Source organism: Mustela nigripes, chromosome 6 (assembly GCF_022355385.1).
Source record: "Mustela nigripes isolate SB6536 chromosome 6, MUSNIG.SB6536, whole genome shotgun sequence".
Taxonomy (NCBI): Eukaryota; Metazoa; Chordata; class Mammalia; order Carnivora; family Mustelidae; genus Mustela; species Mustela nigripes.
The window spans coordinates 73293019-73319240 of NC_081562.1; the positions used below are offsets into that span (position 1 = coordinate 73293019).

Sequence of the window (26222 nt, forward strand, 5' to 3'; positions counted from 1 at the left end):
TCAGGGTTTGGGAGAAGGGGGTGGGATTATGGACATTGGGGAGGGTATGTGATTTGGTGAGTGCTGTGAAGTGTGTAAAAAGTCAAATTAAAAACAATAGAATGTTCATTAAGAATACAAAATTCTTGGTAACATGGTATAAATATCTGAGAAAATGTCACCTCTTTTTGAATGTTGTATTTTGTGTTTCAGTGTCTGTACCTGGTTAGTGCTGTTTTTTAATTTGGTGCTGCTTAGGCAGAGATGATAAATTTGATTTCCAATCAGGATAGGTCATTTGAATCTGTTTCATTATCATACTCCAACCCTGACAATATCCAGTCACTTAATCATACAAACCTTTTGTCTAGAGGAGTTTCATTAAGAGTAGAAAGTGCCGAAAGTGTGGCACTGGTGACAGGGTCACTCAGAGTGTGCCCTACGTGGGATCCACTTACCACCTTACCTGGTACTTTAGTAACACCTCACATTCAAAACTTTATCATGGCACACATGAATTTTAGTCTGGGTTTCCTTCTGGTAAATAAATACTTGTTCTGCCCTTTCTCCTTTTCCTCTGAAACTAGTAAGAACGAGGAAGGACCCTCTTCCTCCAACATTCATTCTTAGTATTTCAGAAGAGAAGGAATGTTGGAGATGATCTAACCTAGCTCCTTTGTTTTGTGATGGAAGCGCACAGGATAGAGAGGACAAAATGGCGTGCCTATGTCATGAGTGGCTAAGCAGGCAGTCCAGGCTTCTGGATTTCTAATTAGGGAGTCTTTCTGTCATGGGGCATTACAAAATCTAAGAGCTTAAAAACATCATTGCCAAAATATGTCCCTATGCTTATGTGCTTGGAGGGCATAGCCCCTCAGCTCACTGGAGTGTGCTGCCTGCAGGACATTTTAACATTTCTAGACAAGCACTGTCACATCTATAAAACACTGTGGGAACTATATTAGCTCTAGGTGTTTCTGCTTTAGTATTAGATTGAACTGTATTTCTTTAGGAGACATCCAAGTTTTGCAGAGCTGGGGTGTTGGCAGGTTATTGTGATAACAAGCAAATACCTGTTAAAAATCCATGTGAAGCAAGAATGAGGAGGGCAAGGTCTACTATTAGATCCTGTGGTGTGAGAGGTTTTGCAGGACCCAAACCCAACAGGGACCCACATGCCATTAGTAAGTAGACATAGTGATTTAAGAGTGGAGTAAGAGTATTTTTCAGGGTACCTGGGTGTCTTAGTCAGTTGAGTATCCGACTCTTGGTTTCACTCTGTCAGAGTCTCGGTCATGGTGTTGGGGTCTTGGAATCAACCCCAAGTCGGGGTCCATGTTCAACGTAGAGTCTGCTTGTCCCTCTCCCTCCCTCTCTGCTTCTCTCCTCACTGGCACATGTGCGCATGCTCTTTCTCTCTCTCTCTCTCAAATAAGTAAAATCTTAGAAAAATTTATTTTTTCCGAATGTTTTATATTACATTTTCAAATGATGCTAAGTTGCTGGGTTAGAAATCGTTATTAAGTTGTTTATACCTAAACACGAAGTAAATGAGCCCGTTAGGGATGTCTGTTGGCCTGGAGTGCCTTGAGAGGCTAAGGGCTCCATAATTTGAAAGAGGTTGGGGACCTCTGACTTAAGAGTATCTTCTTGCTAAGAAAGAGATAAAGGTTGACTAAGGGGGAATGAAACCAGGTACATTCAATAGTGAAGGGAGATAGAACTATGCTCACAAGGTTATTTCCTCCCTTAGCTGGCATAGTTGCTACTCTAACAGATTCTAGGCAGTGATGTTGCCCCCATCTGAAGAAGATAAATTATTGGGCCTCTTTGCTTCCAACACTTTTTCAGCTTGAGAATCTTTCTGAGGATTGTTGGCTCTGTGACCTGCCCTACAGTTTACATTTGGAGGTCCTATTACTAGATTCTGGGCAATGTGGCTTGAGGTGCTGTTGTTGTAGACAATGTCAGAGTGCCCAGAGTTGACTATGGTTCTGAAGAGGACACTGTTGTTGACATGCCTTTCTTGAATCTGCCACTGTTTTTTCTTTCTCATGAATTCCCATAGAATCAATTCTCAAGAAATCGTGAGTCAAGTTATTTTTAGATTTTTTTGTTGTGGCTTGCTACTTAGTAGATCCACCCAAGAACATAGGGGAATGAATAGTGAAGAGGACGTGTAGTAGGAATAAATATTATTTTTAGAAAGTAATCATTCCTGATATTAGGAATTTTGGAAAATAGAAGAAAGGACAATATCACCAATATTTCTTCCTCACAACTGCTCTTATAATTTTGAGATAGGTAAGCCTAGGCTTTTGTTCCTAAGAATCTTTTCCTTTTTATTTAGTTGTTCATAGTGAGTGTTCAGTTATGTATTTATTTTTCCCCTTTTACTTCCAGGAGGGAGTGTAGCAATAATGACGTAGACCCTAGCTTTGGCCACAAATGAGGTTCAAATTTTAGCCTTGAGACATAGGACACTGAGCTGAATTTCTGAGTCTGTGTTTCCACACTTATAAAACAAGGATAATAAGATCTACTTTATTTTATTTATTTTTTTTAAAGATTCTATTCACTTATTTGACAGACAGAGATCACAGGTAGGCAGAGAAGCAGGCAGAGAAGCAGGCAGAGAAAGAGGGAAACAGGCTCCCTGCCGAGCAGAGAGCCCGATGCGGGGCTCGATCTCAGGACCCTGGGATCATGACCTGAGCCAAAGGCAGAGGCTTTAACCCACTGAGCCACCCAGGCGCCCCAATAAGATCTACTTTAAAGTCCCTCTGAAGTTTGAATAAAATATTTGTAAAGTGCTTATTACAATGCCTGGCACATACTAAGGGCTCATTGTATATTGTTATTAATATGCCATCATCATTCTCCTCATTTTTGTGACTTTATTTTTAATAACCACATGATATTCCATTAAGCACGCATTCTTGTGTAATCATTCACTTATTATTTAGATTGTTAGGTTGTCTCTAAAGGTTCACTGGAATAAAAAATTCTGCAGCAAGCTGTTACTCATTGCAGATTTAATAAGTGCTCGTGATACACAAGGACCTTTGCTTGGCACTGGGAGCACAGAGTCCATAGTGGAAGTCCCTGGCCTTGAGAGGCTCACAGTCTGGTGGGGTTTGGGGGGATGTGTACAGATAACTGGCCTGTGGGAAACACCATCGCTGTCCCAGTTACTGAGAAAGTGCTGAGGAGAGGACAAAAGGGCAGACTGCTTGGAGAGCTTGGGGAAGGCAGGAGAAGGTTGTAGGAAAGGAGTTGAGTGAGTTAATGGGAGGGGGCCCTGTTATCAAGGGCTCTTTAAGCCTTCACACAGAATGGGACTTGTATTAGTGCAATGGGAGTGGCAGTTTTGAGAAGAGAATTGGCATTGTCTGTTTAGGTTTGCAGCCTGTAGGAGGTGAGATGGAAGCAGGGTTTAATTAGGAAGTTATTATGAGACCAGGTGGTAAGAAGTGGCCAGATTGGAAGAAATAGCTCATGACATGAGCTGTCAGGTTGGATGAGAATGTGTCAGCGAAGGCTGGGAGGTGGGCTCTTGGGTGTTAGATTGAATGATTGCAGGAGAGGAGTTGCCATTTCCAAAAACAAGGAAGGATACAGGAGGAGTAGGTTTGGGGAGACAATCAGAAGTTGAGTTTGGGGGACTTAGATTTGAGATATTTATTAAACATCCAGACAGAATAGGTAATTAGATTAGGAATTCAATGAGAAAGAGGTTTTTCCTGGAGATATAATATGGGAGGTATCAGTATGTTGTATTTATAGCATGTTTTAAAAACTTGGTATAGTTATTTTACCTTTTATTACTTATCTCATATAGAATTTTCTTTGGTATTTTCATCTTTTTGAAATCCAAATAAACTTTAGAGTCACTTTGTTAAATTTATTTTCTAAAGTATGTTGGAAATTTTACTACTACACTCTGCGATAATTTGGGAAAACTTGGCGTCTTTCAAATAGATATTTCTATTCAACAAAATACTAGGTGTCTTCATTTCATTTTCCTTTACCCCTTCTGGTAAGAATTCATTCTTTTTTGCCAGGTAGTTCACACAAATTTCTTGCTACTATTCTCATGAATTGTATACTTTGCCTTGCCCTTGTTAGTAATTCCCCTTTCGTTGGTATTCTGATAGTTTTTGCTCTTCTAAAGGAATTGTATTAATTTATTGGATAGTTCACTGAGCTTCTGGTACTATAAATAATAGCCTACTTGATTTCTGTTTTTTTTTTTTTTTAAAGATAGAATCATCATCTGCAAATAATTTAGTCTCTTTCCTTTCGATATTTGTCTCATTTATGTTCTTGCCAGGAAAAGAACTCCTCAATTTAAGATAGGAAGTAACTGTGAAGGCAATTAATACCTACTTCTAGTCATAACGTAAAAGTTTTATTTTCTTTTTACCTTAGGCTTATCCTAATTATTTCTTTGCTGTTTTAAAATTTTATTTCTGATGGATTTTTGGAGTATCTGGAGTTTATCTGTTTTAGATTTGTGCATTACTTCTGATAGTTGGTTTTGGTGTGAGGTTGTACTTGGTTTTCAGCCATTTTGCTCCTTCAAGGACTTACCCTCTGATTTCTTGAGCTCCACGGGTTGAGGGGAAAGCTGTTTCCCTGCTGACCCAGCATTTAACTTTCATGATTGCAGAAACAAATTAAACCTGTGGGAAGCACCTAACGAAGAGATTTCAATCCCATAATTGGGTAAGGCTCTAATGAAAAGTTTAAATTTAATAGCCTTCCCCTCAACCCCCAAAATCCACAAACACAGTAAAAATGAATATATACAAGTTATTTTTTAAATGACTAGGTGCACATTTATAAAACAATTGGTTTTGAAAACTTATTTTCAAACTAAGGTAGTTCAGCAAATTTAAAAGTTATATTGTTTAAAATAAATCTAAATACAAAACCAGTTCCACTTCTCATGTGGATTGCAAATCAGAAAACGATTTGCTGATGCAGCTTAGATTTCTAGACTGCTTTATCTTGAATTTTCAAGTTAACTTTCAAGTGTTATTTTCTGTTTCTCAAGTTAAGCTGCTTGTGACCTTTCTCCCTGAATGAGCAGTAGACATTATCTGAAACGTTAGGACTTTGAACCACCAAGGGTAGATTCGCTGAAAAGCTTTTAATTGGCCTGCATTGCCTTGTTTAAATAGCCAAACACCTGCTAGGCAAGCCCTTGCGCATGTGAGTGGCTATATGTTGCTTCCTTTAGGATTTGCAAGGCTGGAGCACAAAGACAGTGATTGTTACCCAATAAGCTGTAGTCACACACTTCTACCAATCGCCTTAGGAGGGCTGGTTACCATGGAATCCACCATCTGTTCACTCCCCGCTGGAATGTGATTATCCTTGCTGGGCTGGGAACTGGGAAGCGTGTGCTGTGTGAAATTATCTGCAATGGACTGGGTTAATGCGAAGCTAGATTTGGCTCGCTGGAAGAACAAATGAAGGGAGTTTTACTTAAACCATTTGTGACTTCTAATCAAGAGGAAAACATCCAGCTTTTATAAGGTAAGTAACCCCAGTTCTGTGTATCCAGTTTGTACTACATTTGGTGTGGGGCACTATCTCCATGTGGTCCCAGGAACCGGAGCTACAAGCTCTTCTGGAACACATCTCCAGCATTATACACTTCTCTTGTATTGAATCTGAGCAGCTTAATTATGCCTGTACAATTTTATGTTGATGGAAAAAATGAAAGAATTGCGTTTTAATCACTTTAAATGCTTTGTGCCTGTGAAATTGTGTTATGACCTCTGAAAGGGGCAAAGAGGCAGTCATTTTTAATGGTGTCTGAGAGTGAGTTATACCCATATTCTTTTTGAAATACGCCCATGGCCACAGCGTGTTCTTATGCCTGTTCGTTCAATAAGAAAAGGTCTCAGGTCAGGGACATTTGTAGGTTATGGTTTAATTAAGGATTATTCTAGCCCACATGGCTGACCTACCACTACTAGCTCATGTTTTGAAATGCAATGTTGATGCAGTTTTATTTTGCAATGCTTTTGCACAAGTTTTGTGGGCCCTGAGCATGTGGAAACAATGTGACCGTGCTTTACCGGCAGGCATGCAGGCACAGTGATAAGGGCAGGGGCAGTGCTAGGGAGCTCCGTTTCTTTTTCAAGGGCTTCCTTTGTTTTTCTGGTTCAACAGCCCCTTAAAATGTGTGGTGCATATTGTAAGCAGTCGAAGGAGATTTTGGTGCTAACAAATGGATGACTGACATTTTTCTGTGTGGCTAAGAGGTTGGTAGCTCAAACAAGGGACTTCTATGTCCTTTGTAAAGCAGCATTGTATCCCCTTCCCCAAAACAGCGCTCTAAAATATAAAAGTGAAAAACAAAAAGAGTGCTGTCTATACTCCAGATACTCCTTTTGTGTTTTTCTGTCATTTAAACCATAGTACCAAGGGCTCTCTGAGTCTTGCTAGGTCTGCCATTTTTATTTGCTATAGGAAGGGTTGCAAAGAAAAGCTTTTGCTTATGCAGCTGGAGTCCTTCTAATTGTGCTGTTTGGCTGTCACCTTAGACGTTGATGTCAGTGGGTTATTGGCTGCCTGGAGAGCTAGAAAAGGTCATTGCTAATAGGCCCTACCTTGTTTGATTTTCTTTTTTTAATGATAGTATAAAATTAGATAACCTTGTATTGGTCAAGGACTCATGGTCTTACTTCCAGAACAGGATTTGGGGCCTGACTGCTAGTTGTGGGTTCTTGGTATTAACTGTAGTTTACTTTAAAATCCTAACCTTCTTTTGCACTTACTGATCTATATACCTTATTATTATTTGAACTGTTTTTACTATGAAGAATTAAATTAGGTATATACCTGCTCTAAAAAGCATCTTTTTCAATAATAATGTGTCTCTGCTTGAAATTTTCCTTAGCATCTGTAAGAAATTTTAGGCTAATCTTGTATTACTGGAGTGAAATTTTCACCCATAAAAACACAAGCATTGTAAGTTTAAGGAGGAAATGAAATATTCAAAAAGCATCCATATTTAGAATGTTCATGTTGCTTTAGTTACCCATTATCTTAAAAACCTGAAAAAGGCTCTGAGTAAATGAGTGTGTGTGAGCATCCATGTGCCTGGGGTGTGGTTGAGCACAACTGCTTGAGCAGTTGAGGGAGGCTGGATCAATCTGTGTATTTCTCAAGTTCTCTAGTGTTTGTGAACTTCTTTACCATTTTTATCATTACCGAATTAAAGTTAAAAGTTTGTGTTTGCTTTCAGTGGGTATCCATGTCAGAATTCATCCCGGCGTTTTATGGATATTGGCAGGCACTTAATCACTTATTTTCACTTGTTAGCATATTTATTAATATCACCCTTGACTGAGTTTTCCGAGTAAGAAATAGTGAAGCCACAAGCATATTTAAATGTGTTGAAAACCACGGACGTGAAACCTAAGGCTGCTCTTTCAGAAATTAATGAATAGGACTGGACAGCTGGGACACTCCTGGAGCATTTGAGATCCCTACCAGCGTACCCGAGGGACGGGAGTGCACGGTCATAGAACTATGTGAGTTCGTTTGAGGGGATATGACTTTGGGACCTGGTGGTTCTTACTGCAGGCGGTGAGGTGTTTGTCTCCATTCATGAACACTGTCGGGAGTGAGACCCAGCATCATGTCCACAGTCTTGTAACGAGTTCAGACTGTACTCCGTTCTTGGGTCTCCTGCCAGGTGTTGCTTTCTGATTCTCACTGTCCTTACCTGTAGGTGCTAGATTTTTGTGGTTTCTGAGCCTTCTTCCAACTTTTCAAACTGATGGCATGCTACTTTTCAGTCCTTCAGTACAACTTAAGATTTTACCAAAAGGCAGTTTTATAATGTTTGTTAACCCTGGTTCAGAGTTATTTCTTATGAAACTACTATGTAGATGATGTATTGGAAACTCTGAATAAATAGCTTGTACTGATTCAAACCCGGAACAGTCTGAGTAGACAGCAAATCAACCCACCACTACTACAGGGCAAGCAAGTGCTTCTGTTGTTTCCTTTGACACATTATACTGGAATGCTGCCTGACTTGACTTACATTTGAACAAGTAGACTGCAGAGGTAATACATAGCACTTAAATGCTTACATTTTTCTTCCTGCATTTTATTGCCACATTCTTTGTAACTTCTAAACTGAGTCTGTCTCTTTGCTTTGGGAGTACAGTTTTCGAATCCCATTTTTTGAAGCTAATGCTTTTGGGCAGCTGTGGTCCATTTGGCCCTTGAGCTGTCTGAGATGATGGAACACTAGGGATTTGATGTGGAGAAGAAACTGCGGATGCTGTCATTGCTGATGCTGTGTTCACATGTCCTTGGTATTGATGCTGTTGCATGTTACATGACATTTAAAAACAGGTTTATGGAAAATTGCTCTCTTACGCTCTCCAACAATTCCATATTGCTGTGGTTTCAAGAAATGCTTAGAGTGAATGGATTTTATACACAAGTAAAGTTTTGTGTTTGTGTTAGATATAGACCTACGGGATGGAAAGCCTCTATCTAATGTGTGTGTGTGAACGATGCAAGCTCACCCAAAATCTGTGGTGCCAACATTGAATTTGACAGGATGTTCCTCTGTATGAGTGTGCTGTATTTTTGATTATCAGAGGCTGTTTCTTCTGAGATGCTTCCTCCTCTGTGTTTGTAACTCCTGCTCTGCTTCTGTAGAGGCAAACTTTGTAACAATTGGCAATGAATGGGTCTGTGGAAGCTGCAGCATGTTTTGGAATGGTTTTGTGTAGCACGCACATCCTATTCTGGTTCAGTTGCCAACACTTTAGGTTTAGAGGAGGCTTGATGGGGTTGGGTTGAGGGTGTCTAGCAATACCTTATTCTTAGAAAAGTTCCATATTTTACAAATAACCCCCACACTGAGGCTGATTGTTCTTTTGTAACAAATGTGTTGAGTTGCTGACTTCCCTTGTAAGGAGCTGTTTTCTTTCCTTCCCTCCTTTGCTTCCTTCTTCTTTGTGTAAATCCTGTGTTCTTTTTACTTTTTCACCAGTTTTCGGTCCTGAATTCAGATTAATAAGATCATGAGGCAAGGTATGTTTTCCATAAGGCAAACAGATGGAATTTATTGGATTTTTTTTAGATCCCTGCTATATATTGCTAGATATTTATTTTTTTAGATCCCTGCTATATATTGCTAGATATTTATTTTCACATAATTTCATATAATTTTCACATATTGTTACCTATTTTGGGGATCTGTCAGGATCATCTTGTTTCACAGCTCTCATTTTACAGAAAAGAATCAGAGACCTATAAAGATTAAGAAGCATATCCAAGGTCACAAAATTGGAGTTGCAGAAATAGCTAATATTGAGTATTGCATGTTGAATGCAAAGATACAGGGTAAAGTCAACTGACTTCCTACACTGAAGCCTTATGTTAAGAGCAGAACATTGGGTTGTCACCATAAAGTCCCACAGGTGCAATTTTCAGTATGTCCAGAGGAAGAACGGCTTTGAAAGCTGGTTCCTCAATAACCAAAGTCATGAGAAAGAGTTTTTAAAAAGCTTAGGCATTTTATTTATTTGAGAGAGAGATGGGTTGAGAAAGAGAGAGCATGAGCAGTGTGAGGGGTATAGGGAGAGGCAGATTCCCTGCCCAGCAGGGAGCCTAATGCAGGGCTCAATCTGGAACTCTGAGATCATGACCTGAGCTGAAGGCAGATGCTTAACCCACTCAGTCACCCAGGCACCCAAAGTTTAAGCATTTTTTAAAAAGATTTATTATTTTAGAGAGGCAGGAGGGGCAAAGGGAGAGAATCACCGGCAGACTCCCCACTGAACATGGAGCCTGAGGCAGAGCTTTATCTCACTACCCCGAGATCATGACCTGAGCCAAAACCAGGAGGTGGACGCTTAACCGGCTGAACCACCCAGGCAGCCCAAAAGTTTAGCTAATTAAATGAGAGCTAAAACTTTCAAGCCAACTCGCTGTTTGTGTTTTTTTAGTTTGCATGTTTTCTTCCTTGTGTCCATATCTGTGGCAGAAGTAAAGTGATGATCAGAGTGTTGCTTGGTGATTACGGAGTGCACAGCAGGTGGGGGTGGAGCCTTGGGGAAGGATACCCTGATGGACAAGTACAGTTCCACTTGAGGGCACACTTGTCATCTGGCTAGTGGCTAGTTTATTTCTGATGTGGGCTAATGCATCCTCTTTGAACATTGCTGGAGACATACAGCCTGTGATTACTGATCTGGCTCCCCTTTTCTCTGCTTCCCACCATGCCAACCACCTGCTTCCCCTTGCCCAGGACCACTCTGTGCTACCTATTGAGACTTTCTTTCTTTGGTTTGTTACAGTCATCAGTGTTAACCTTGCATTCACTCATTAAACATTTATTGAACATTTACTCTCTACTGGGCAGTATTGTAGGTGTGGAGGGTAGGGCTCAGAACACAAAGGAAAAAGACTTAATGAGAAGTATATAGTAGAAGGGGAAGACAGTACACAAATAAATGAAGACTGTTCGTTTCAAATAGTAGTGGCAAAGAATTGTGATGTATTGAGGAATTTCAGGGCAGCAAATTTCAGATTGGTTAACTGGGAAGTGCTTATGTGGGAGGTCTCATAAAGCTGAGACACAAATGATAAGAAGCCAGCATGAACCAGTGGAGTGGTTGGGGAGGTTGCTATCGCCACTTCAGTCAGGAGGAAATTAAGGAGCGCCTATGGGGATCATACTGTGTTCAGTTAGTGCTTCAAAAGCACACTGTGTGTTGTCTTTACTTCAGGACTTACTACTGAATATATGCTCTCTTCCCAAGTCAGAGTTTAGTGGGCTAGCACGGGAAAGGCATTCAGTACAGTGGTTTAGAGCACAGGCAGCCTGGACTCAGACTGCCCACCTGGAAGTCTAGGCTTGTTATTCTGGGCAAGTTACTTAACCCCTCTCATCTTGCATTCCCATTGTTAGAATTTATGGGGTTATCATGGACACTGAAGGAGGTAATATTCAAAAAACCCCTATTAGCTGCTAAAGATGATGGTGATAGTTGTGATGTTCTCTAGGGGGCATGGGTGAATAATCCCATGAATGTTGAAATATTTGCTCCTGTTTGGCAGTGAAAGACTGGACGTACTTTTAGCCTTCTCTCTATAAGGTAAAATTTTCTTTGATCTCTCCCATCAGTTTCACCCCTCACATCCATTCATTCATCTCATACATTCATTTATTCAACAAACACTTTTGTTTTAAAAACTACGTTGAGGTATGAGTGATGTACAAAAAGCCATACATCCTTGACATCTACAACTTGATGAGGTTTGGAGAGAAGTATACACTTGTAAAATCCTTTCCACCATCTATGCCTCCAAAAGGACGGTTTTTGCATGCTCATCTGCCCTTCCTAGCTTCTGGATGAAGGACTTAATGAGACGTGGTCTGTGCTCACAGGTGCTCAGTTAACTATCTGCTCATCAGGCAGTTGCATTCACTGTGGTTGGTGACTGAGGACATGCAGGGCACCGAGGAGCAGGTGATTGACGATACAGGTAAAGTGGGCTGGGAATTCTAGTCTGAGGCAACAAGAGCAGGGAGGCATGAGTTGGTCTGGCAAGTGCAAGTAGCTGAGTGCAGAACTTGAACTAAGGCAGGCTTGGGGTTCGAGAGTGCAGAACTTGGCTTGTGTAGACGTTTTTACTATCCTGTAAAGAATGAGGAACATGAAATATTCTGAGACTAGATCTCCGGTTTTGTAGTCTAGAAAGATAACTGGCAGCATAAATGATGGAAACCCTGGAAGGAATAATATCAGAGGCAGCATAAAAATCTTTTTTTGTATCTTTATCGTCTTCTTCATCCACAGGAGGTAGAGTTTCTCTTCTCTTATCATCACCACAATACAGTCGTCCTATCTTACTCCTGATATTTAGATTCCAACATCAGCACATAAAGTAAAACCTGTATAGAGCCCCCCCCCCCCCCCAAAAAAAAGTCCTTGAGAATTTTCTTAGGAAGGCATTGCTTTGGAGATCAATTTTTTCATTGAGGTTGGCCTGGTGTTTTTTTTTTTTTTTATTTTGTTTTGTTTTGTTCCTAGGGTTGGAAGAGAGATTGCTACTGCTTTGCTTTGGGCATGAGATGAAATATTGACTTTGCTTGCATTTCAGGGCTATTCTGTATGCATATGAAGGAGCACCAGGTTTATGATTTCTAGTTCATGCCTATGACAAGGCGCAGGAGCATTGGTTGCCTCAACAACTTAAACTATAGCTGCCGTGTTTGTGCTGCTCACGTATAGCCGTTTTCTATGTCTGCAAAGGACATTAGTTCAAGCAAGTTTAAATGCACCTACAGCACAATTGCTGCTGTTGCATTAGTACTAACTTTGAGTGTTTTCTGTGTCAGACAATGCAAAGTGTATTCATCATCTCATTTAATGTTTAACAAACATGTGAGATGAGTGGGACTATCCTCGTTTGAACAAATTAATCTTGTTATGAGATGTATATTGTTCTCAAGTATACCAATAGTTAAGTGATAAACTGGGATTAAAACCTCAGTTCACTCTGGCTTCAATAAAGCGTTACCTTTTTTTTTTCCCCCTTTGGTCTAAAATCTACTATAACTATCTTAAAGATTCTAAAACAGCTAAAAAAGATCGTGTATTTAAGTTTAAATGTGTATGCAGAAATAGTTTTTTAAAAAATGATACACATATCTATTTTGGTGATGACACAATAATGGAAACATTTCCAAACAGTCCTTTCAAAAATGTTTTGTCCATAATGCACTTTTTCCTCTGCTGATTACAGCTACTTTCTCACTCACTCAAACTGTTACCTTTACCTCAGAAGGACAGGTTTTGCTTATTTTTTCAAATGTATCTCTAGGTAAGAACCTGTTAAATATGTACTGATACACTTCTCTAACAGGGTTAGTAAATGCGGAACATTTCTGTTTTCTTATAAAAGAAAAGACAAAGAGGTCTTTGGTCTGACAATTCACTGAAGTATTGTGCCATTAATAACTAAACCTGATGTTTACGATGACTTGTCACCAAGTATTGCTAGAATCCCAATACATTATCTAAGATATGTAATCATCACAATTACATATGATAACATAATCTTGGTCTTTTTAACCAACCATGCCTAAAATTCCATAGGGCAGAAAAACCAGTGATTCTTCAAATATTTTGAAGATTTCTGGGTATGACTCATTCTTCTCATTCCTTCATCAGATGCTTTATCTAGCACTTTCCATTTGCTGGGCGTTAGCCAATGATACGCATAAATTTGATTAACAAAATCCGTGGCCCTCACCAGCACCCAATGTAATCACGAAGAGAAAATAATGGATCCAGAACCATCAGAGATTTGAGGAGGATTTGCTTAGTTCTCTTTTCTGGGGAAGGGCTCTTTCCGGAAGAAGAAATACAGGAGAGCTGGGTGAGGCAGTTACTCTTCTAATCCTATGGGGATTTTGTCATTTACAACTTGTTGGTAGATTTTATTTTTAGTTTCTTTTTTTTAAAAGATTTTGTTTTTAAGTAATCACTATACCCAATGTGGGGCTCAAACCTCCAACCCCAAGATCAAGAGTTGCATGCTATATCAACTGAGTCTTATCTTCCAATCTTTGAAATGGCAACACACAACTATTGCAGGTAATTTGGGTAAATTGCTTTACATTTTTTTCATTTGTTTTAGTTCAGTTCAGCGATCTAAGTGTAAGCATGGGTTCTGTGCAGAGCCAAAAGCTGGGGACTGAAGATGAATAAAATAGTTCCTGGCCTCAGGAAATCAATTCAGTTGGGTAGAGAGACAAGGTAACAGCCAGTTGCAAAATATGTTGATAGCAGATAGAACCACAGAGTGCTTCCGGAACTCAGAGGAGAGGAATGCAACTGGAAAGAAAGGTTAACTGGAAGACTGGTAGTTCAGCAGTGTCTTAGGAGTGCGATAAAATTTCTTTGTTGTTTAAAAACAAAAATATAACCATTTCTTGCCTCAACATTCACACTGCTTCAATATTTTACTACTAAAATATATGTAACAAACTAATTCCATGCTTGGATAGATTTTAGACATTTTACATAAATATACATATTAAAACAGCCTTTTTCAAAGCAATTGTGCTTTTGAGGTAGTCAAACTATTGAATTAGCCAGTGGCTAGTATACCAGGTACAGAGCTGCTTCTTCTGAGAAAAGAGACTACTTTGACAATATTCTACGACAAAAAGGCAGTGACAAACTCTAATGAGGGATTGGGTGCTAATTTAGAAAAGGAGTGCCAAATGCTGTAATTCTATCAGGTAGGTGAAGGCTGAAGCTACATGAGCTCAAAATCATAAATACTCTACACCTTAGAGCTTTCCAAGTGGTCATGACCATGAGTTGAAGATGTACTCATAAGAATTGGCCTATCTCTGCTCAGCGGGGAACCTGCTTCCTTCTCTCTTTCTGCGTGCCTCTCTGCCTGCTTGTGAACTCTATTAAATAAATAAATAAAATCTTAAAAAAAAAAAGATTTGGCCTAGAAGTTGTTAATCATCACAGAAGAGACTCAATGTATGCAATGATCAGAAAGCAGAAAAATAAATCAAGGAAGAGCTAGATTATTGATCATTTTACAGCAATAATTTTATGCCTATTCCAATTGGGAAAATCAGCTTTACAGAAAAGCTACACCAAGTGTCAGCCCTGGGAGCAGCTTACTCTTTAAGGACCTACACTGTTTTCTAATGAACAGAAAGAACATGCACTCAGTATTACTTTACTTTGGCAAAAAGTAAACACACACACATAGACACACACACAATTAAAGGTCCTTGGTTCCTGTGTAGTTGTGTGTAGTTTCAAAAAACTTTAATGTCTGAAGTTAAACAAGCAGGTTGAATTTATAGCATAGCTATTAATATATTACTGCCACAATTTAACAAACCCACCAAAAATCGTGTCCTATCATCCTGAAGTTTTCTTCTCAGAATATTGTTAAGGCCACAAACAAGCAGACTGGCTTGACTTTGCTATTGTGCAGTTTAAGTTTTGTACCATTTCACTTATCTCAGTAGAAAATGAACAAGGAAAATGCTTCTCCAATTTGGCAAACCAATTTGGTTACCATCCTTATCCATAAATGGCCAAATCCAAAATCTGCCTCAGCATCAACCATTAGCAGACCTTAAAATGACTTTTATCACATAATCCAATCCCTGACGATCACACCCTTCAAGATATGACTCAAATTCACTGCTTCCTGCTTAATCCTACAGATTGTGACATCCCCCCTATAAGAACTTCACATCTCTTTCACAAAAGCTACTTGCCTTGTGTATTGTCCTAACATCAAACTTTTTTTTTTTTTTTTTTTAAACAATCACCACAGTAAACCTGTTTCTCTAATAAAACATTAGGGTTGAAAAGGACTTTAGATGCCCTCTAACTCTTCATACATGACAGATGAATCTTCTCCACAGTTCTTGTAAGGGCTTGTCTCATTTCTATTTGAATACCATGAGTGATAGGAAAGTAGCTCTTGAATATACCATTCTACTTCTAAAGAGTCTAATTATTAGGAAACCTATCCTTAAGCTTTTCTTACACAATCCATAACACAAAAATACATATGAGGTTATGTCAGTTACTATTATTTTACTTAGGACAGGTTTATCTTCCTTACCAGATTATAGTTTGAGTCATTTTATATTAGTTTATTTTTCAATATTAAGATTACTGTAAGGTAATTGTTAATCATTTAAAATTTACAGACAACGGGAGCTTGACTGGCTCAGTTGATATAGCATGTAACTCTTGATCTTGGGGTTGGGAGTTTGAGCCCACATTGGGTGTAGTGATTACTTAAAAACAAAATCTTTAAAAAAATAAAATAAAAAAATAATATCTACAAACAAGTTGTAAATGACAAAAGGGATTTGAAAATCTCATAGTAGGGGCGCCCGGGTGGCTCAGTGGGTTGAAGCCTCTGCCTTTGGCTCAGGTCAGGATCTCAGGGTCCTGGGATCGAGCCCTGCATCGGGCTCTCTGCTCAGTGGGGAGCCTGCTGCCTCCTCTCTCTCTGACTGCCTCTCTGACTACTTGTGATCACTCTCTCTCTGTAAAATAAATAAAATCTTAAAAAAAAAAAAAGAAAGAAAATCTAGTAGTAACTGGTGTTTGGCATTAATTCCCTCTAATATTTTTTTGTGTGTATTATATAAACTGTAACAGTACAGTGCATGCATACTACATTTCATTGTAAGCACTTTCTATATATTTTGAAAACCTGTTTTTAATATTTCTGTAACATCTAATCTCATGACTAAGTCATAATTCATGTAGCTATTTCCCTGTTATGGAACATATCCATAGTTTCCCACTTCTCTCCATTCCACTGGAGCACCTGATGTGAGGAATCATTTACTGGATCACTAGATAACTTACTACCGGTAGATTTCTAAAATTGGGACTGTAGGATCAAGGGACATAAACATTTTTAGAGCTCATGATACATGTAGCAGGTGTGTTCTCATATTTGCCTACCCTAACTATTTCCTTTCAAAGAGTTTCTGCTTCACAGGACATTCTGAGTAGGTAGATAAGACAAATGACCTCTGTGTTCTGTAGCCACATCTGATGGGATCATGGGTAAGTGCCGATCAATGCTTCACCATCAGAGTTTCTCTCCAAGGATTAGTAGTTGGGACTTTTGTTTCTGCTGGGCACTGGGACTAGGAAGTGGTATGACTGAGATTTGGAGTGACCCTGTTTTCTGCCATCCACACAGAGATACAGAAGAGGCTGGTCTGAGGGAGAGAGAGAATGTAACTGCCTTGGCTCAAGGGTGTACTGTCCGTTGGCTCCAGGAGATAGTTTTTAAAAATTATTTCTATACATCCCTCTTTTCTTTTAAATTACAGGGTATTCTTCTATCTCCTGCAAAAAAAATATTTTAAAGGTTTTATTTATTTATTTGACAGTCAGAAATCACAAGTAGGCAAAGAGGCAAGCAGAGAGAGAGAGAGAGAGAGGAGGAAGTAGGCTCCCTGCTGAGCAGAGAGCCTGATGTGGGGCTCGATCCCAGGACCCTGGGATCATGACCTGAGCTGAAGGCAGAGGCTTTAACCCACTGAGCCACCCAGGCGCCCCTCAAAAATAGTATTTTATCTTTACCTCATCTTACCTTAAGTTTAATTTTTGTATTTTACAGTATGCATTTTAGTGCATAATACTTGTGTTTAATGCATTTAACTTACACACATACCAATGGATACATCCACACTTGAAGGTGCATTGCCTAGTTTTCACACTGAGAGGGAGATGCCATCATAAAGTTTGGATGTCACTGTTCTAACAAGCCCTTCTTGACCTCCCTAACCCCATGGCAGTAACTATGCCCCCCTCAGATGTGTCGGTCACCGTTCTACTTGTCTGCTCTCCCTTTGACTCCTTGGAGGAGACAACCATTCAGTGAGATTGCATTAAGTGTCTGATCCAGTGTGCAGAGGGCCTATAGACACAAACAGGACAGTCATGGTCCTTTTTCTTCGGACGCTTTGAGAATGGCAGGAAAGACAAATGCTGAACAAGGACACTGTATGAACTTTCATTTAATTACAGTTGTAAATGAGTCTTCAAAGGAAACCTACAGGGGATAGTGAGACCTAATCATACGGAAGACCTTAAGGCCATAGGAACTGAAAAGAATAGTCTGGTAGAAGGCACATGAGATGCCACTGAAAGTGATGGTGCAGACTTCTCCAAAAAATTCCCAGGTATTAGCAGCCTGCCATGTACGCTGTATTAAGCCCCATGTAAGGGCTCAAAAATTCCTTGTGAATAAATGGATAAAACAATTTCAGAACAAACCTCTAACTGATGGTTCAAAATTTTATTTGATCTGCACAGTGTTTTTGAGTTATTTTGTGTTTTTGAAATTTTAGAAAAATCCATAGTCTAGGTTGCCGTAAGTAACTCTAATTCATACTGTTTTAGACTGGTATCCTTACCCATTTGTTATGTGCCTAATTGCGAGATCCATTTGCCTTTCAGTCCTCTATGTAGAGAATAAAGGTTACGCTACTGACAGTGAACTGTTGACTAATAGATTATTTGAGTTCTAGTGATTATACAAACTAAGTATTAGATCTTAAAGACCATATGGTTATTTTATCATTCTTAGTATAATATTGAAAATCTCTTTCACCATTATTGGTAAAGTTCACAATACACAGATTGCTAGGATAATAATTTGAAAATTTCAAGCAAGTAAATGTGTAATTTATCATGTACTCATTCTTCAGTTTAAGGCCCTTATGATGGAAATTGCCCATTTTCTTTTTTAAGTTCTTTTTTTATCCTTGATCTTCATTCCTACCACAGAAAAAGGTATCTGAAAGCTTACTAAAATTTGGAAGGACTAATATTCTTTCTCTATTTTTTGCAGTTTTCTTTATTTCTGTAATAGATTCCTGAGATGGCATCAAAAAGGAAATTGCATGTTTAAGTGAGGTATCTGTGGGAGAAGAGGGAAGAAATAAGTAAAATGGATGATTTGCAGATGGGATGGTGCTGGTTATATTTAAGTTATCTTTTCTTTCCATATTCTGCGTTTGTCCTTTAAGAATGTTTGGGCCAACACAAAAGGCTAAGCAGCTGCTGTTACCCCAGCAAGCTGGGCATTATGATCTTGAGGAAAGGAAGACAAGTAATTAAAAGAAATCTGGATGAGGCAGCTGATCAAGAAAGGAGAGAAACAAAAGCCCTCCCACTGTTCTCCCAAGTTCATAGCAAGTAACTGGCTGTACTTTACCCTTTATCTGACCTGCCAAGGGCAAAGCCTAAGTTTTATTTTCTTAAAGCCCCAGAGGAGCTTTTCTGGAAGCTGTGTGGCTATTTCAAAGTTGGAAAAAATAATAGTTAGGTTCCTGTGGAAATTTATGGAAAGAAAACATTTTTCTTGACTTCCTTCTCAAAACCAGTGATTGATAGAGGGAGCATGGTTTGGGAACATACTTTGACAGCAAAGTGGCAAGAAATGAGTCTAGAAAGGTAAGCAGGGGACAGAGACTTGAGCCTTTGTGTAGTTTGGATTCCTTCTGAGCCCAGTAAGCAGCCATAGAGGATATCATCTGGCAAGTGATGAATAACTCTGTAAGCAGCAGCAATGTTTGCAAATCTGCCCCAGATGTCTTCACCATACAGCCCGAAATCAGGCCCTTTCCTTCCCCTTTGCTGCCTAACAAAACCTCAGGAATCCTTCAAGGTAAAGTTCAGTCTTCTTCAGTGAAGGAGGTCACTTGCAGATATATGGAAATGAGAGCGTGAAGCTGAAAGAGAGGTCAGTCCTGGAAATGCTTCCAAATCTTCTGCATAGTGGAGGAGTTGTAGCCGTCAGGTGGGCCCATTGTCCAGAGTAGATGCTGAATAAAGAAGAATGCAAAGGAATGGTACAGGCAGTAGAGAGTTGGCGAGGGAATTCATAAGCGTGAAGAATTAGATTGGCCGTGGCAAAGATAGGCTGGCTGAGGTTGAGTGTCATGAATTCATGGAGGAAAATGTTCTAGTTGCAATAACTTTTTATCGTGGTACAAATATACATGGCATAAAATTTACCATTTTTGCTGTTTATACGTGTACAGTCAGTTCTGTAGCATTAATACGTTCACATTGTTCTGCTACGGTCACCACCAGCCATCTCTAGAACTTTTTCATCTTCCCTAACTGAAATTTTAGATCCAGTAAGATAATTGCTACAGTATTTTGTTCACACACAATGTCAACCTCAGCACCAGAACCCTGTGGGTAGACATTGTTGTGGTGCACACAGGGGAAGGAGCTGCGGTGCAGGACAAGCACCTGCTGGAGAAAGCAGCTGTAAAGAGTGACTCTGTTGTGAGATGGGTGAGGCAGGAGGACTGCGATAGGGTTGAGCAGAGAAGAGAAACGGATATGTAGTGTGTGTCCAGCATCATGTTAAGTGCTGTGTGTATGTTCTTTAATGAAGCTATTATGAGAGCTAAAGAAGACGTTGATTCCAGAGTTTAGGAAAGGGAGGAATCTAGGAGGTGGCAAGATGAGGATGGTAGAATTTGAAACCTCAGAATTAACTTGCTGCTGAAGTAAATGTGATTTCCTCAAGGAAATGCACAGCTCTTCCAAGGTAGGGTAGTCACTTGGTATGGATCAAGTGGAACCCAAAGAAGTTGTGCAAAAATAATAATGATCATAATTAAAGAAGAAACACTGTATTTATCAATTAACTTTGTTTCTCCTTTGAATTTAGATAATACCAACTACCTGGGATTAAGATAAAGGCTAAATGAGATAAAAAGCATGTCACTGAGCTCCTGAGTGGCAGTGTTTGTTTAGGGTCTGACTCTTGGTTTTGGCTCAGGTTATGATCTTGGAATCATGAAATTGAACCCTGCTTGGGCTCTGTGCTCAGCAGGGATCCGGCTTGAGATTCTCCCTCTCCCTCTGCCCCTTCCTCATACTTGCGTGCTCATGTGCTCTCTCTCAAGTAAATATATCTTTAAACAAACAAAAAAGCATGCCAGATGTGAAGGTGGACTGCAATAGAGGGAAAGGCCAAAAAGAGAGACATATCACCCACTTAAAGTGTGTTTGCTGTTGAGCTGTGTAGGCGAACATGTGAAATGAGTGGTGTGATGGAGGAAATCCATAGTGGTAAAATCAGACAAACAATAAATTGGGATATGGAGATGAATTCCATAATTTACATTAGAGAATAGTGTTTTTATTCTCTAGGATTATGCATTTTTACTTAGAGAATTATGACATTTCAGGTACAATGTTTCTTTTATATACCTAAAATATATAAGCTATCTCTATCCACATGCCATAAAAAAGATGTGTAGCTTTCCATGGGCTTCCGAAGTAGAAGAGTAATGGAGTTGTATTAGAACCCAGAGTGAACAGTGATGTTATCTAAGATTATATTATCATCCATCTAGAAACTCTGGTCTGAGGGGTGCTGTCTACTTTAATACTGTGCTATGTGGTTGGGACTTTAAGCATCTAACTGTGGAATTAATATAAAACATTTATATTACATATTTTTTTAAAGAATCTAGGTTCAGGGATAGTAGGCTTTCTTTGAAGATCTCTATAAAAATAATTTGGTACAAAATATTTAAACAACAGCATTTACCTGGCACATATTCAAAAATATGTAGGTCTTACTTCATTAAGTCTCAGACATGCAAAATGGAAATTATGCATCAGTTGGTTGGCTTTTTAAATTAAAATGTGTTTTTTTAGGCCAACAAAGGAATCATTTTAATATCAAATTGTTATTTGATTTTATTAGATTGTTGTTAGATGACTAAAGAGTGCAAAATGGGTTAAGATTTAGATTAGTTTGGGGGCACCTGGGTTGCTCAGTGGGTTCGGCCTCTGCCTTCAGCTCAGGTCATGATCTCAGGGTCCTGAGATCCGGTTCTCTGCTCAGCAGGGAGACTGCTTCCTCCTCTCTCTCTGCCTGCCTCTCTGCCTACTTGTGATCTCTGTCCATCAAATAAATAAGTAAAATCTTAAAAAAAAAAAAAAGATTCAGATTAGTTTTGTTCTGTGATAATGGAGGTTGCCTCTCAGTTAAATAACATTAGAGAATGAGTATGAGGATTTTACTCCTTAGCTGATAATTGAAAGTCACAAGTACTTATTGTTGTATCTAAACAAACTAAAATACGAGTATTCACTTGGTGTAACTGTCCTGTTATTTATTGCCAAAATACGTTTATTCGTAAATAATTATTAAATCTACTTTTGCCATTAGTACATGGAAGTTTTCAATTACATGACAGATGATGTGCTGGATAGCTTTAAATAAAACTGCCAGGTCTAACAACTTAATCTATCACCTTTTTAAAAACATTGTAGATTAATAAATTTTGTTCAGGAAGTACAAGTTGCATGGTAAAATTTTTGTTTTAAATCATTCCCATTAGAAATGGTAAGCTATTGAAAATAATAGAAGTAGGCTTTAACAGAAAAAGTAAACTAAGGTCAATATAATGAAAAAAAAAAACAAGTGGTTATGAAGTACCATCTGAATGTGCGGCAGAACTTTCTAAGTCCTTATTCAATCAATTTGTGAAGAATAACCTTTCTTTAAGGAGACACATAAGAACAGAGAGCCAGCCCGTTAGATCTTCAGGACATAGGGTATTTTATGAATAGCTGTGAGTTGTTTAGTATTGATTTTGGGTATTTTCAGGGCTGATATCTGTGACAAATAATCATAATAAATTAATGAAATGCCATACACTATTGTAAACTTCAATTTTCCCAAATGGACTTTATGTGAAACTAATTAGGTCACTTCTGAATTTAAGATTTTTTTAAATCACAGGAAACAGATAAAATGAACCAGTGATTATCTTTGCTATTGATGGGAAAGGCAATGAATATACCCAAAATCATAGTTTTGGGTTTACAGTAATACCATTCATTTCATAGCCTGTTGCTTTTTATTTGCTTCTTAATTTTTAAAATTAGAGGATAATTTATATACAACAAAATTCACCCTCCTGAGGGTAGAATTGTGTTTTGACAATTGCATATGGTCATGTAACCACCACCACAATGAAGATCTAAAGCAGCCCTATCTCCTCCTAATATTCCATCATGCTCTTTAAAAAAATTTTTTTAAATTTATCATGCCCTTTTGTAATCAGTCAGTCCCTCTCCCTACCACCTGCTGCTTCAGATTTATTTTCTGTCCCTATAGGCTTTCCTTTCCATAATGTCATATAGAGTCATGTATGTGTAGCCTTTTAAGTTGGCTTCTTTCTTTTTGTTTCAAGTTTTTATTTAAATTCTAATTAGTTGGGGTACCTGGGTGGCTCAGTTGGTTAAGCGTCTGCCTTTGGCTCAGGTCATGATTCCAGGGTCCTGGGATCTAGTCCCACATCCGGTTTCGTGCTCAGCAGGGAGCTTCCTTCTCCCTCTGCCTGCTACTCCCCCTGCTTGTGTGCGTGTTCTCTCTCTCTCTCTCTGACAAATAAATAAAATCTTTTTTAAAAATTCCAATTAGTTAACGTAGAGTGTAATATTGGCTTCAGGAGTAGAATTTAGTGATTCATTACTTACATATTACCCAGTGCTTATCACACGTGCCCTCCTTAATACCTATCATCCATTTAGCCCATTCCCCCCACCTCCCCTCCAGCAACCCTCAGTTTGTTCTTGATCTTTAAGAGTCCATTTTATAGTTTGATCTGTCTTCTTTTTAAATCCCCCTTCCCCTATATCATCTATTTTGTTTCTAAAATTTCACATGAGTGAAATTATATGGTGTTTGTCTTTCTCTGACTTATTTCACTTAGCATAATACAGTCTAGCTCCATCCACATTGTTGTAAATGGCAAGATATAATTTTTTTTGGTGGCTGAGTAATATTTTATATATGTTTGTATATACATATATATGTATCTGTGTGTATACACACACACAAACACACCCCCCACATCTTTTGCAGGGGCAGGGAAGGACAAAGGGAGAGAGAGAATCTTAAGCAGGTTCTATGCCCAGTGTGGAGCCTGAGGTGGGGCTGGATCTCAAAACCCTAAGATCATGACTTGAGCTGAATCGGATACTTAACCAACTGAGCCACCCCTTACTACATCTGCTCATCAATGGATGGACATTTGGGCTCTTTCCATAATTTGGCTATTGTTGATAATTCTACTATAAACATTGGGGTGCATGTGCCCTTTGAGTCAGCATTTTTGTATCCTTTGGGTAAATACCTAGTTGTGCAATTGCTGGGTCATAGGGCAGCTCTATTTTTATAAGTTGGCTTCTTTCTAATGCACATGTGAGTGTCCTTACGTGATTCCTTCTTATTGCTCAGTGTTATGCCATTGCATGGATTTACCACAGTTTGCTTATCCATTCACTAATTGAAGGATGCGTGGGTGTTTCCAGCTTTTGGTGACAATGAAAAAAGCCCTGTAAGCATTCCTGTACAGATTTTTGTGTGAATGTAAGTATTCTTTTCACTTGGTTAAGTACCTTGGAGTGTGATTGCTAGGTCATGCAGAAGTACACGTTTAACTTTGTAAGAAACTTTCCTGGCTACTATTGGGGTAGCTTAGAATTTAAATTTAGTACAAGTTTATGGTAGATGCTGAATATAATCACAATTTACCATTTGTGGACAATAAGAGTTGGTGACAATAGTTATACTTTATTTTAATTACCACTTACTAGCTGCAAATCATGTCTTGATTTTCTGGCTTTCATCCATAAAACTTCAAAAGTGGATTGCATTATGTCTTAATTTATTGTACAAAAGTGAATTTAGTTTCTTAAAGGTTGTCATTTTATTCGTGTTATTGGCCAAAATTTTCAACCTCTTGAAACTCATTTTCTCTTCTACAAAATGGGAATTACTATTTCCTACCTTACCTGTATTATTCCTTTTACAGAAGAGTCTGTAAAATAGTGATAAATTATTAATACCTTACAGTGAGGATTTAATGAAATGCTGCATAGAAAGTGCCTAGCAGTACCTGGCACAAAATAAATACTAACTATTAAAAAAAGGAAAAGCTATTTATTTGTTTGAAAACCAAGCCTGAATTTACAATTTAAACATTGCTATCAAAGCTAAGAAAGCACAGAAGTTGGGACATTTTTATGACAGGGAAGTGTTCTGTTTTTTACATTACTGTAATTTGCCAAGGTTAAGTGGTCTTGGAATCAAATAGAGACAGTTTTCCTGCTGCAGTGAAATTCAAATCCATGGGTGGAGTTTGCAAAGGAAACAAAAGACAATTCACATTTCTTCTTTCTTTGACTCCTTCTCTCCGTGTTTCTAATTATCTATTATTTTTAGATCAGTTGTAAAACCTATTTCTTTTATTAAGAGTTAAGTTGATAACCCCCACTTCCTAATGAGCAGGTGGTGGTTACTGTGAGTCTCATTTGAACAAATACATAGCCCGTCATACCTCATCCTGAACATTGCCCTCCTGTCCAGACATTGAGCGTTTCCTAAGCAGGTGCAAGTGACCCAGAGCTTTAGGACTCAGGGAGTCAAGAGTCCAGACAGGCAAGTCTCTGCCCCATTAGCTCTCCAAGTGCGGTCCGTGACGTGCAGACCCAGACTGGCTGTGTCTGCGTCACTTGGGAGCTCGTCAGAAAGGTAAATTCTGGAGCTCCACCACAGACTTCCTGAATTCAACTCTGGAGACGGGGTTAGGCAACATATGTCTTAAAACGCCATCCAGGTGATTTGATGCAACTGGAGGGTGACAGCGATTGTGTGTGGACATCTGAAGAGGGGATTATAGAGATTATTTCCAACCATGAGAGTGATGTCTGTGTAACCTGTTACTTCATTGTGATTTTATAAATGTCTTCATTGATATTTTCTGGTATTTCAGGGGATCAGGAATTTTAAAGCACTTATTGAATGATATATACTTATAAAGATATACAAAATAAGTAATAAATATTATACCAGTTAAAAAGTATTCAGAAATCACCTATAAAATTTGTTTTCCTTAGGAAATCTGTGAGTAGTATTTACTCACCAAGCTCAATGAGCTGTGCTAAAATGGAAGGTCGAAGTGGCAGAATAACATTTGTGATCATTCAAAATGACATTTTTAACATCTGAAACCTGTGAATCCTGGATTCTGTAAACTCTTCAGTCCAAGGCATGGACCCAGTTAAAGTGGAAACAAACAGTTTTCATGTTGGCTTTTTTAGAACATTACTAATAGTTAAGGAATTAGTCAGTTTATAAACCATCCTATTCCCAAATGTATTTCTAGTTCACTCGGAGCTTCCATGTGCCTCCGTTGTTGTTTCTTTTACCGTAATAAATAGAAGTCTCCCATCTTCAGATACTTGGCCTCATGAACAGCACTGCGGCAGCCCTTCCTCTGGGGGAGGTGTGGCATATTATGCATGAGATTGTCTGAGCTGTAAGGTCTAAGAATGCCCTGAAGTAAACAGTGTCCTGGTGGGGCTTCTGGCTTGCCTGTGTGTGATCTCCAGTCTACCAAAGGCTTTAAGCCAGAGTGAGATTTTATCACATGATCATTAAAAGAGTAAAGGCAAATATTTTGTCAAACCTGAGTAGACTATCAGTATATGTGAAGTCATGTCCACTGATCAAGGTAAGTGGTTTCATTTTCTAGTGTATCTTTCTTATGTTTTTTTAGAGTGTGTGTGGTCAGTTGATAATTGAGCATGCCGAGGGGCATACAAGTGGCA

General features: G+C 38.8%; 1 protein-coding gene across 5 annotated transcripts in view; it reads left to right on the plus strand.

Annotated features, from left to right (window-relative positions):
* FGD4 (FYVE, RhoGEF and PH domain containing 4) overlaps positions 1-26222 on the plus strand; it is a 214691-nt gene that overhangs the window by 84957 nt on the left and 103512 nt on the right. The window contains exon 1 of one of the 5 annotated variants that reach the window (XM_059402871.1): positions 25961-26125. The exons of the other annotated variants lie outside the window; for them this stretch is intronic. Within the exon in view, the coding sequence (XP_059258854.1) occupies positions 26110-26125 (16 nt within the window). The 5' untranslated portion in view covers positions 25961-26109. Of the gene's footprint in view, positions 1-25960; positions 26126-26222 lie in introns of those variants that run through there. 5 annotated transcript variants of the gene reach the window in all.